The 13,031-nt window shown below is 38.1% G+C and overlaps 1 protein-coding gene across 16 annotated transcripts in view; it reads left to right on the top strand.

Annotated features, from left to right (window-relative positions):
* TRAPPC8 (trafficking protein particle complex 8) overlaps nt 1-13,031 on the top strand; it is a 73,165-nt gene that overhangs the window by 51,129 nt on the left and 9,005 nt on the right. For 15 of the 16 annotated variants that reach the window (XM_036323762.1, XM_036323752.1, XM_036323747.1 and 12 more), the window contains 6 exons: nt 965-1,119; nt 6,539-6,981; nt 8,695-8,842; nt 10,117-10,213; nt 12,507-12,575; nt 12,664-12,722. In XM_036323762.1, the coding sequence (XP_036179655.1) occupies nt 965-1,119; nt 6,539-6,981; nt 8,695-8,842; nt 10,117-10,213; nt 12,507-12,575; nt 12,664-12,722 (971 nt within the window). The remainder of the gene's footprint in view (nt 1-964; nt 1,120-6,538; nt 6,982-8,694; nt 8,843-10,116; nt 10,214-12,506; nt 12,576-12,663; nt 12,723-13,031) is intronic. The other variant, XM_036323758.1, reaches the window with a different exon arrangement.

Raw genomic sequence — 13,031 nt, 5'->3', positions numbered from 1 at the left:
GTATAAAAAGAAGAAATAAAAAGCTCAGGAAGAAAACAGCCACACAGAAAAAGAAATGGCTACAAACAAGTACATTTCAATAATAACTTTAAACGTAAACAGACTAAATACTCCAAACAAAAGACATCGAGTGGCTGAATGGATAAAATACTATGCTGCTCTAAAAAGGAAGGAACTCTTACCATTTGCAACAGCATGGATGGAACTGGAGAGCATTATGCTAAGTGAAATAAGCCAGTCAATGAAGGAAAAATACCACATGATCTCACTCATTCATGGATAATAGAGACGATTATAAACTTTTGAACAATAATAGATACAGAGGCAGAGCTGCCTCAAACAGATTGTCAAACTGCAGCGGGAAGGCCGGGGAGGGTTGGGGGGCAGGAGGTAGGGGGGTAAGAGATCAACCAAAGGACTTGTATGCATGCATATAACCATAACCAATGGACATAAGGGGATAGGGGAGGCTAGGGGACTGTCTAGGGTGGGGGGTGGGAATGGACACATATGTAATACCCTTTGTAATACTTTAAGCAATAAAATAAATAACACATTTGTAAAGTTAAAAAAGAAAAAAAAAGAAAAAGATGTTAAGAAATACGGAGGATAGTAATGTTCAGCAGTCACCAAATGGGCATTTCAAAGAAAAAGCAAATTTGAAAGCATGTGAGGGGAGACAATAAATTCAATAAAACATTTTTTAAAAGAAAAAAAAAAAATACAGGTTCCTATTTAGTGATAGGTAGTCTTTCTGCAAAGTAAGAAAATCTAATAAGATGAGAAATTAAGCAGCATAAAATAGGTATAATGAAAATAAAGCCTAATTCTTTGATTAACCATGTTAGTCAGTAGTCTAGAATTTTCCGAGAAATAATCTGAAACTTGAGAGTATTCATATATTCAGGCTAACCTGATATTAACATACCAAGTTTGCTAGGACATTGATTGTTTTTTATTTCAGGGAAACAGTCCTTGGGCATGTCAGTTCGAGGGAGACAAGATTTAGAAATTCAAGGTCCTCGACTTAACAGCACAAAAGAAGAGAAAACATCTATAACATATGGTCCTGATCGACGATTAGATCCCATAATCGTTGAGGAAATGCCACTGTTGGAGGTATTTCACTTTTTAAAAATTTGTGGGTTTAATTATTTATAAGTTCAAATTATACTTTGAGTGAATTAATTTTAGGCTTTGAGGTTGTTGCTATTACATTGATCTTTTAAAATTATTAAGCTAGGATTAAATTCAATTCACAAAGATAAAGGTAATCATGCAACTTGGCATTAAGTCACAGCCTGGTTATGAAATATGACCCTCAAAATATGAATGTAAATTGGGAAAACACTTCTAAAAGAAGATTTTTGTTAATAAAATCAATGGCTTTTTGTGTGTGTGTAAAGATATAAAAGTAATATGGGAATGCTGTAAAAATTTAAAGCAATATGAATAAAAAGCAATGTTCCCTTCAACCTGTTTGTTTGTATCCCCACCCCACTTCTGCATTCATGCCGAAGGACTTCAAGGTCTTTTAGTTGCAGAAGACTCACTGATGCTAGTTTGCAGAAGCCAAAAAAGAGAAAGCATTATTTAGTTGAAGGGTATTGGATATCTCCTGCCAACTGAAGTAGTATAGAATAATAAGTCCCAAAGAAAAATAAGGACTCAGCAGCTCCAGGGAATGTAGAAGTAAATGTTTGTAAGCCTTTAAAAGTATTGCTTTTGATATGGCCTTAGTCTTATAACTTACAGTTTTCGTGCCACTTTAATACAAGTTTCAAATTTCGGGGAGAGAATTCTGGCCTACCTTGGATCAGGTATCTCTAACTGTTAGGCAGAATAAATGCAAGGTGACGAAGGCTAAGGGTGAACACTGGAAGGCAGTCCTTCCTCTTGCATCCTCAAATTTCTCTAATAAGGGAAGTTATAAGCTTAGTCATTTCCTCCGGCACCCGGGACCCAGGCCTTTGGTCCGGCCGCAGCGGAGAAGCCAAGCCTCGAGGCTAGGCTTCTCGGCTGCGGCCGCAGTGAGGCTTGGCTTCGTTACTGACATTTTTTCGGTAAACATCATTATGTATATATTGTGTCCATATTCTAGTTTAGATTAAACTTTAGAAATGAAATTGCTTGGTCAAAGGGTATAGGAATTTAAATTTTTGCAACATACCACAAAATTACCTTCAGCAAGGCTGTAGCAGTTTGCACTTTTCCTTGGAGTGGGACTGCGCATTGCCATGCTATGTATTTTTCAGTTGTTTTTTTTTTTAACTTTGGCAAATCAGATTGGTGAAAAATGATATTGTTTTCATTTACATTTCTCTGATAACAAGGCTTGTCAATCTTCATATTTTTTTGTCTATGTGATTTTTTTTCTTCCATATGTTCATATAATTCTATTAATACCCCTTTAATTGGTGTTATTTCCCTTTTCTCATTGGATGATTTTTGTGGGTACTAATTCTATACCTATAGTAGTAGGATAGGTAACAACTCATGACAGAGGTGATGTGTGTGTGCTGAGCATAGGCTGTTACTGAGCTGCTTATATTCTTTCCAGGCTTTACACTTGCTTAATTATGTTGCATTTAGTGTCGTGTAAATAGGGCCAATAAAAGACTTACAGACTATTTCAGTGCTAGTTTCTGTTTATTCCTATTTTGCACCTATTTTAACTTTAATGTGGTGTCTTTCACCATGCTAAGGTGTTTTTTTTGTTTTGTTTTAAATATATTTTATTGATTTTTTTATAGAGATGACGGGAGAGGGATAGAGAGTTTGAAACATCAATGAGAGAGAAACATCGATCAGCTGCCTCTTGCACACCCCCCTTTGGGGATGTGCCCACAACCAAGGTACATGCCCTTGACCGGAATCGAACCTGGGACCCTTCAGTCCGCAGGTGGACACTCTGTCCACGGAGCCAAACTGGTCAGGGCCATGCTAAGGTTTTAAACATATATAAAATAATATCTGATAGTCTCTTACTTTGTCGCTTCTAAGTTTTATAATTACACAGACTTACCTGGTCAAACTTCTATGTGTTTTATTTTTAATCCAAGGGAATTTTATCTTCTGAATGTCAAGGGGTAGGGATCAAACTTTGTTTCTAGTTCCAATTACCATTAATTGAATATTGCAAGCTTTTTATACTTTCTAATATACTAATATCCTGAAAGTATGCATACCCTGTTTTATTTTGTTTTCAGGTGATACCTGTTTGGCTCAGTACTATTCCCTCATTCCTTTCTGTGTCAATACTGTACTCTTGTGTGTGTGTGTGTGTGTGTGTGTGTGTATATATATATATATATATATATATATATATATATATATATTTGACTCATAAAGGAAGGGAGAGGGGGAGAGAGATTTAGAAACATCAGTGATGAGACAGAATCATTGATCAGCTGCCTCCTGCATTCCCCACACTGGGGACCGAGCCCACAACCCGGCAATGTGCCCTGACCAAGAATTGAACCATGATGTGGTTCGTAGGTTGATGCTTAACCACTAAGCCATGCTGGTTGAGCTATTCCTAATACCTTATGTCAGAAACATTTTATAGAATTTGAAGTTTAAAGGAGTAGTGAAAGAAGTTACCAGTCTACAGTCTGATGAAATAATGTCTTATTCTAGAGGCTCTGTACATTAATTAGTGCACAGGTGGGGTCCCTCAGCCTCCCAGCAATCAGAGCCAATCGGGGCCATCTCGCCCAGTCCCAATTGGGGCTGATGGGCCCGGCCGGCCCGGGAGGGACCGCAGGAGGTTGGCTGGCCAGCCAGGGAGGGACCACGGGAGGGCTCCAGGGCATGTCCGGCCATCTCACCCAGTCCCAATCGGCCGGACCCCAGCACAAGCTAACCTACTGGTCTGAGCATCTACCCCAGGGGTGGGCAAACTTTTTGACTCGAGGGCCACAATGGGTTCTTAAACTGGACCGGAGGACCGGAACAAAAGCATGGATGGAGTATTTGTGTGAACTAATATAAATTCAAAGTAAACATCATTACATAAAAGGGCACGGTCTTTTTTTTAGTTTTACTCATTTCAAAAGGGCCGGATCCAGCCCGCGGGCCATAGTTTGCCCACAGCTGATCTACGCCCTGGTGGTCAGTGTGCATCATAGTGACTGGTCCAACGGTTGACTGAATGGTTGACCGATAGGTCAGACAATTAGCATATTATGCTTTTATTATCTATCTATATATAAAAGCCTAAGCGACCGTTAGAACAGAACGACTGGTCAACCAGTTGCTATGATGTGCACTGACCACCAAGGGACAGATGCCCAACGTAGGAGCTGCCCCCTTGTGGTGAGTGTGCTCCCACAGCCAACCTCCTGCAGCCCCTCTTCCCTGCTGGCCAGCCCCTTGATAGGCCTTGATCACCGGCCAAGCCGAGGGACCCCACCTATGCACGAATTCATTCACCGGGCTTCTGGTATAGGATATTTATCAAAACAAGTGAGGATGGCCCTGGCCGGTTTGGCTCAGTGGATAGAGCGTCGGCCTGCGATCTGAAAGGTCCTGGGTTCGATTCCGGTCAAGGGCATGTACCTTGGTTGCGGGCACATCCCCGGTAGGGGGTGTGCAGAAGGCGGCTGATTGATGTTTCTCTCTCATCGATGTTTCTAACTCTCTATTCCTCTCCCTTCCTCTCTGTAAAAAATCAATAAAATATTTAAAACAAAAACAAAAAACAAGTGAGGATGAAAATTTCTGAAGCTCATTGGAAAAAAGATAAAAATTAAAATGTTGTGTATATACACTACCATTTTAATATAGAAAAGCAGAGAGAAGAGCAGGCCCATTCAAGTTTCCACTGACTTTCTTGTATAGACTATGTTGTGTATATATCTAGTTTATTCAGCCAGACTTGTGTGATAGATGTTTGATTTGTGTCTAGTCCTTTTCCCTTACAGATAAAACCACAGTGAATAAGCATATGCATATCATTTTGAATATTTGTATTTACACATGTATTTTTAAGATACATTAGTAGGTCTTAGTCTTACTTTTCCATTTAAATTGAAATTGTTACCAGCATCGACTGTTTAAAAGGACTTTGAGTAACTGTGCTTTTGAAATAAAGGCTAGATATGTTGATTCTTCTTAAAGAGCCAACTTATTATATTTAGTAAAACTTTTATTCTGAAGATACATTACACAACATCTCCATATGGTATATCACTGAACTGTTACTTATACCATCGCCTTTCCCATCTTTACCAATGCCGTAGCCTTGTTAATAGTATCCAGTTGTCTGTATATTTTAGTGTGGCTGTGGTACTCTGTCTCACTAGTTACTCATGTAGTTGTTTTGATGTAACATCTCAAAATTGATATTCCTGCACATATATTTGGTAACTTCACTTAAGTTTATTTGACACTAGCCAATCAGTTCAGGCAGTGTCTTCAATATAACGCTATGCCTGCTTTATTTTTTCCTCTTTTTAACCTATAATTTGGATTCTACACTAATCCCTTATTTTCTCATATCCATTTTAAAGCTTCTAATACCCACAAATTTTATCTGATTCCTTAAACTCTGGTGATAATGTAGTTCCATTCAACCGTTGATTAAGAAACACAGGTATATCCCTTGGATTTTTATAACTTCTTTGGGATTGCCAGCCGTAACTTTATTGGAACATTTGTCCTCATTCTGTTTATAGTTGTCCTTTCTGATATACTCTCAGCGTAGTTCTGACATTTATACTTAACGATTCTTTAAATGCAAGTAGTTGTCAGCCCATGTTTCTACCTCTTAGTGTAGGTCCACAATATCTGAAAATCCCGAGGCCAGATGTGTGTTGGAAGTCACTTTTTGTCCTAATTTTTAGAAATTGTGTGAATATGTTCATATTTATGTCCAAAGTGTTATGTAACTCCTGTTGGGCTTGTGGCAGCACCTGGTTATCAAGCTCATTTCTTGAGTGAATCATAGACTAAATGAATAATACACTAAATGGGAAAAGCTATATAAAGTCCACATTAGTCAACTTCAGCTTTTGCTCCCATGTGAGTTCCTGAAAGCTTGAGGTTCTTCGAGCTTTTGGAGTTATCAAATTATGGGTATGGAATCATGGATCTCTGTGTTCTTCCCTTTTAAGACCTATAATGTACTAGTATCTTTTCATTTTAATGATGTATAAGTCAATGAGCTATTTTTCAAGTTGATATTGATAAGGAGTTTTTGACTGATAATTATTTAATTCATACTCCGTATAACCATATTAAATTACTTTTGACTTTTCTTGTCTGTAATCTACAGAGTTGTGGAAATTAGGCTAGTAACCCTCTGTTAGTGACATTTTTCCTTTAATTCATAACTGAACTCTGCTACTGAGTAACATTGGTTTTTATCTCTTTTCTAAAATGGGGTTAATTGCCACATATTCAGGGAGATACCAAAGAGAATAAAATATTTGCAATCCTTTAGTAAAGAATACAGCATCTTAAAGTGTCATTCATTCACTAAGGGGTCAGAAATTGTTAACAGACAATATAATACTATTTTTTCCCTCCAATGCAGGTGTTCTTTATACATTTCCCTACAGGGCTTCTGTGTGGAGAAATCAGAAAAGCATATGTAGAATTTGTCAATGTCAGCAAATGTCCTCTTACTGGATTGAAGGTTGTTTGTAAACGTCCAGAGTTCTTTACTTTTGGTGGTAACACGACTGCTCTAACACCACTAAGTCCCTCAGCTTCTGAGAACTGTAGTGCTTACAAGACTGTGGTGACAGAGTCTACCTCTGTGTGTACAGCGCTCACCTCGTCAGCGTCTTCTGTAGACTTTGGCATTGGCATAGGAAGTCAGCCAGAGGTGATTCCTGTTCCCCTTCCAGACACTGTTCTTCTACCTGGAGCTTCAGTCCAACTGCCACTGTGGTTACGTGGGCCGGATGAAGAAGGTGTCCATGAAATTAACTTTCTGTTTTACTATGAAAGTGTTAAAAAGCTGCCTAAAATACGGTGAGCATTAGGAATCTTCTGATTTAACCTCTTCGTTTAATATATGTGTACAAATTCAAATAAACATTTTGATATTTGCTAACATGTCATTTTTTTATGAATTACTTCCTTCCAAATGCTACATGATGTTTATATTTGAGGCTGTTCCTAATATAGCGAGCTGTAAGTTCTAAGTGGCCAAAAGTAGAAAAAATTAAGCTACACTAATCTTTTAAAAGAAATATATTTTTATTTGATTCAGGGAAGAAGAGAGAGAGAAGAAAACATCAATGATGAGAGAGAATCACTGATCAGCTGCCTCCTGCATGCCCCCTATCAAGGAAGAGCCCTCAACCCAGGCATGTGTTCTGACCAGGAATCAAACCGTGACCTGGTTCGTAGGTCAATGCTCAACCACTGAGCAATACCAGCCAGGCTAGCGTAATCTTTTTAGTGGCTTCTCTATTTATAAACTTTATGATTCTTTAATAAAACTGAATTTTTTGGCGAGAGTTATCCCATAATAATGAAGTTCACAAGTGTCATTTGTATATGAAGACAACATGCCTGCAGTCATTCTGTTTTAAGAAAATTATTTTAACTTTCTTTTTCCCTTGTGCCCTCCCCTGCCCCACAAGAATCTATGAAAAAAAAGTATGTATGTGCTTGACAGGTGATTGGGGTGGTGTTTTAATGGTGCTCACTGAAGAAATCAAACCTGCCTCTCACAAGGACTGTGGCCTGTCCTATTACACAGTAGAATATTTTCTTTGTATTAATGCATTGTCATTTTTATAAATGGAGTGATTGTGCTACATTTATTTATTTATTTATTTTTTTAATATATTTTATTGATTTTTTACAGAGAGGAAGGGAGAGGGATAGAGAGTTAGAAACATCGATGAGAGAGAAACATCAATCAGCTGCCCCCTGCACACTCCCCACTGGGTATGTGCCCACAACCAAGGTACATGCCCTCGACCGGAATCGAACCTGGGACCCTTGAGTCCACAGTCCGACGCTCTATCCACTAAGCCAAATCGGTCAGGGCTGTTTTACATTTACTTAATGGAGTATTTAAAATATAAGACTCTGAGGAGAAATGATACAGTATTTGCGAGCATAAGAACATTTCAGATCCTCGGTCAGTGCTAATTCTCCTCATGAAGATGATAGAGAATACTTTGGCCAAGACAACAGGGAAGGCTTTATGGAATATAGTAGAGATGAAATGAGCTTCCAAGAAAAGTGAAGATTTCAGAATTTGCATATCGGGGGATAGGCAAGAGCATAGTGGGTCTTCCGGGACTATATGTATGAAGATTTACGAGATTTACAACCTGAATGAGTGAGTTTGGCCACAGTGTAAAACATAAAGGGGGAAGTAAAGGGGAGTAAATACAGCTTGAAATGTAAAGCTTTATTGTGGAGGGCTTAGAGTGCCAGGTGAAGTGTGGAGTTGACTTGGTAGGTAGTTTCTTTGGAGCTGCTACCACAGAGGAGGCAGTCAGGACATTACTACATGAAGATGGTTTTTCTAAGTCAGAGAGACTAATCGTACCCTCCAAATGAGAATGGATTGAACGTAGGCCAGCTGGGTACTTGTACTTTATTGTACATGTATATTTTTAAATGATTCTGAGAGTGATGAGGTTTTAAAAGCTTTCTTTGGAATTAGAGAGTTATACACAGGAAGAGGTGTTTAGATTAAATTTGCAGTTTTTGTTTCCTCAGTCACAGGATATTGAGACACACAGCAGTTATTTGCACCAGCCGGTCTCTGAACGCACGTGCCACCGTTTGCAGAAGTAACTCTCTGGAAGATGAGGAGGGCAGAGGAGGCAATATGCTAGTCTTTGTGGATGTGGAAAATATCAATACTGTAAGTTGGTTTAAAACTAAATTTCGTTATTAATTCTATTTGAAGTATTTCCTTTGTTTTTAGTAATGGATATTTTTCCATTCACAAGAACAGAGTATGAAAACATACTAATTCTCCATTAGCTTTATAATTTTAAGTCTCCAAATAACAGGATCTGGTGGCATAAATATGGTACATTTGCACATGATAATGTAGCCTCATATGCTAGTAATTCAACCCAAAAGAGCTCTCACCATTGAGAATCTCTTTTGTAATTAAATTTATATAAAGTTCTGTTAGGATTTCACATTCAGTATTAATTTGATAATCCTTCACATACATTTCTGACAGTACAATTTCCTTTATATAAAGCTTTTCAAACATTTTACCATTCCTGTTTATGTACTCAAAATATAAAAATAAATATTCTTTAAAAAAGGAATGCAGTCTCATACTTAAAATAGGATCTGAGCTTTAGAGTGGTTCAATTCAAATACTTATTAAAATATTAATTCTATAATGTACTTTGCTTTTAGCTTCATAAATATGTAAGGGCACTTCTTTTTAGGATATTTAGGGTTAATGCACTAATACTTTGATTATCCCCCCCCCCCCCCAAATCAATAATTGAAAGAGAAAATTTTAATTTTCATATTGGCTCTTCTTCAGGAGAATAAAAACATACATGATTTAAATAACTTTATATTGGGATTCTGTTTTGTGAGTTGTGTTTTTTTTTCCCCACATCATTTTATTTTTATTTCATTTTTTAAATTATTGTTGAAAGTTTTACATATATCTCCTTTTTCCTATTGACCTCTCCCCGTTCACTCCCGCCCCCTAGCACTTACCCCCCCTATTGTCTGTGTCCATTGGTCATGCTTATTGTTTTGTAGAGTTTTTTGTTCATTTTTTTTGCCTTACTGGGAATGGGTTATATCAGAAAGATGAGAAGAAATAAAACGATACAGTTTTGATTAAAAATTGAGAACAAATAATTCTCGATCTATTAAACACTACCAGTAACTCATTATGAATATTTTTAGTGTTTTAAAATTTGCCACTAGGAATACATTATAAACATTTCTTAGATGGCAGTGTTGGTTTGTGTGTTTTAAGAATGTTAAAGGAATTTAAATAACAAACTTTCTGAAATGTGTATTGTTAATTTTAAAATAAAATTTTCATCTTATGTTAATCGATGTTGACTTTGGTACCAGTGTTTGAATATTGTTTTCATTAGAATACGTTAGTGCTCCTAAATCCTGAATGATTCTTTCATTTCTTTTTGATAGAGTGAAGCAGGTGTTAAGGAATTCCATATAGTACAAGTGTCAAGTAGTAGCAAACACTGGAAGTTACAGAAATCTGTAAATCTCTCTGAAAACAAAGGTTTGTGCCTTTTTCCCTCTTCATAGTAAATTCTGACATACCTTCATTGCTTGACTTTGTTTTTCCCTAGAGTAGTACCATAATATGGTACCTTCCTTATAATTGATTTTATTAAGCATTAAGTTGTGCCTTCATTAGTTTACATAACTATAAATCAAATTACTTGTTTTAATTGATTCTTTTCCATCTTTTTATTCTCTTCAAGATCTATTTGCATTATTTTTTATTCACTTGTAAAATTGGTACCTGGATATACGATCACTGTCAAAATTTCAAACAGTACAGAAACTTAGAGACCAGAAGATAGACGTTTCCTTCGCCACTAGAAGGCTGGGTTTTCTGAATATAAACATGCATGTACTCACTGGCTCTTCTGTGTGTTTCCATACCTATTAACATTGAAAAAAAAAGAGTATGCATACTTGTGATATATATCGACAAATTGTTTTCCAGAATATTTCTATCAGTTTATCATCCTGCCAGTAATGAGAGTATCTAGTAGACTGGAGGCTGGAAAAATGGTATTTGCTCCATCTGGAAATGAATTGTATGATACATATTTAAAAGATATAAAAAATGTTTAAACCCTTAGCCTTAGGGTCATCCTTGTTTTGGACATTTATATAAAGGAATTAACAAAATAAGGGAAAGCCCATACAGGCCAGAGCAGTTTATTGCAAGATTTATGCTCAGTAGGGAAAAATTCAGTGTAGCTGTAATGTAAAGTAAGCTGCAACTAAAACTATTTTATGGTAATTAAAATATATTAGCATTTTAGAGGCTTTTGCAGTGGTGAAAAAATATATTCTAGCAAATTACGTGCATATAACAATATTGGTATAAATCATGCATATTATGCCCTAACTGGTTTGGCTCAGTGGATGGAGTGTTGGCCTGTGGACTGAAAGGTCCCAGGTTCAATTCTGGCTAAGGGCATGTACCTTGGTTGCGGGCACATCCCCAGTAGGAGGTGTGCAGGAGGCAGCTGATCGATGTTTCTCTCTTATCAATGTTTCCAACTCTCTATTCTTCTCCCTTCCTCTCTATGAAAAATCAATAAAATATATTTAAAAAAATAAACAAATAAATCATGCATATTATGAAGAAACTAGAGGCCTGATGCACGAAATTCCTGAAAGGGGCTTGGTCCTCACAGTCGTGGTGGCTGCCTTGGCCCTCACAGCCCCAGCTCTGTCCAGAAGGTCGTCCGGCCTTCCGGTCTTATTAGCATATTACGCTTTTATTATTATAGATACAGAAAGGAAATGCGATAATGGTAGAGTGGTGGGATTGTAGACTTCCTAGCCCACAAATTCTAATCTTTCAAGCTTTCTGTCTATTTATACTGTTATATAGATAGACAGACAGACATACGAACATGTATTTCAAGAAAATTTAATTTTATCCTTTTAAAGAGCTGAGATTTACTTCATTGAGATGAAAGCAAAGACATTTTTCTTTAAACATCCTATATAATAAAAGCCCAGTGACCGAAACGGTGGAACGGCCAGAGACCGGAATGACCACAGCCCCTCGCCCCAGCTGGCCCCTCCCCCCAGGGAGCGGTTAGGGGCAATCAGGCAGGCAGGCAGAGGTGGTTAGGGGCAACCAGGCAGGCAGGCAGGCGAGTAGGATGTCCGACTGCCAGTTTAGGCCTGCCTGTGGGATCAGGCCTAAACCGGCAGTCGGACATTTCCCAAGGGGTCTCGGATTGCAAGAGGGTGCAGGCTGGGACAAGGGGAACACCCCCCCCCCCCCCCCCCGCACGAATTTGGTGCGCCGGGCCTCTAGTCTGTAATATACAAAAGCCTAAGCGAACGACCGGTCAACTGGTCGCTGTGATGTGTACTGACAACCAGGAGGCAGATACTCAATGCAGGAGCTGCTCCCTGGTGGTCGGTGTACTCCCACAGCCAACCTCCTGCGGCCAGCCAACCACCCGTAGTCCCTACCCCCAGCTGGCCAACCTTCTCTGGTCCCTCCCTCTTCCCCCCCCACACCAGCCAACCTCCTGCAGCACACCCCCTGGCCAGCCGGCCCCAATGATCAATGATCCCTATTGGAACCTCCTGTGGGCCCCCCCCCCCCCCCCCCGGGCCAACCTCCTGCGGCCCCAATCAGCCCCAATCGCCGGCCAGGCTGAGGGACCCCACCTATGCATGAATTCGTGCACTGGGCCTCTAGTTAATAATTATGAATTATTTTCCAATTTGACAGAGGAAATCTGAATAATGAATTGCTTTTAACATGTCATAAACTGAGAACGATCTTTGAAATTTTCTTTTCTTCCTAGATGCCAAACTTGGCAGTAGGGAAAAAGGAAAGTTTTGCTTCAAGGCAATACGATGTAAAGAAAAAGAAGGTAAATTCATTTTACTTTAACCTTTCTTTGTGGTCATTTTATATTTCATGGCAGTGATATGATTAGGTTTTTCCCCTCTATTTTTCAGTTGCCACGCAGTCCTCAGAAGATTACACCTTTGCAGATATCATCTTTGGAAATGAACAGGTATGCAAATAAACACAGTAGCATTTAATTTTTTTATATAATTTTTTTTAATTGTCTAAAGTTTTATACAGTAGCATTTGATTTTAAAAGTCACAGTTCTCAAAAAAAATAAAAAATAACAACAATAAAAGTCACAGTTTTGGAACATCTACCTCTTTTGGCAAAACTATTACTTTAGTAATCCCCAAATTCTTTGGTGAATGAACTTGTCAATTTTGTTGGGTTTTACAATTTGACTTCATGTCCCACAACAGACCAAAAATGCTATAAGGGTTATACCATTTTAATTATTTACTTAAAATTAACTTT

Source organism: Myotis myotis, unplaced genomic scaffold, assembly GCF_014108235.1.
Source record: "Myotis myotis isolate mMyoMyo1 unplaced genomic scaffold, mMyoMyo1.p scaffold_m19_p_9, whole genome shotgun sequence".
Lineage (NCBI taxonomy): Eukaryota > Metazoa > Chordata > Mammalia > Chiroptera > Vespertilionidae > Myotis > Myotis myotis.
Note: the sequence above shows the minus strand (reverse complement) of the source record. Positions and strands in the feature narration are given on the sequence as shown.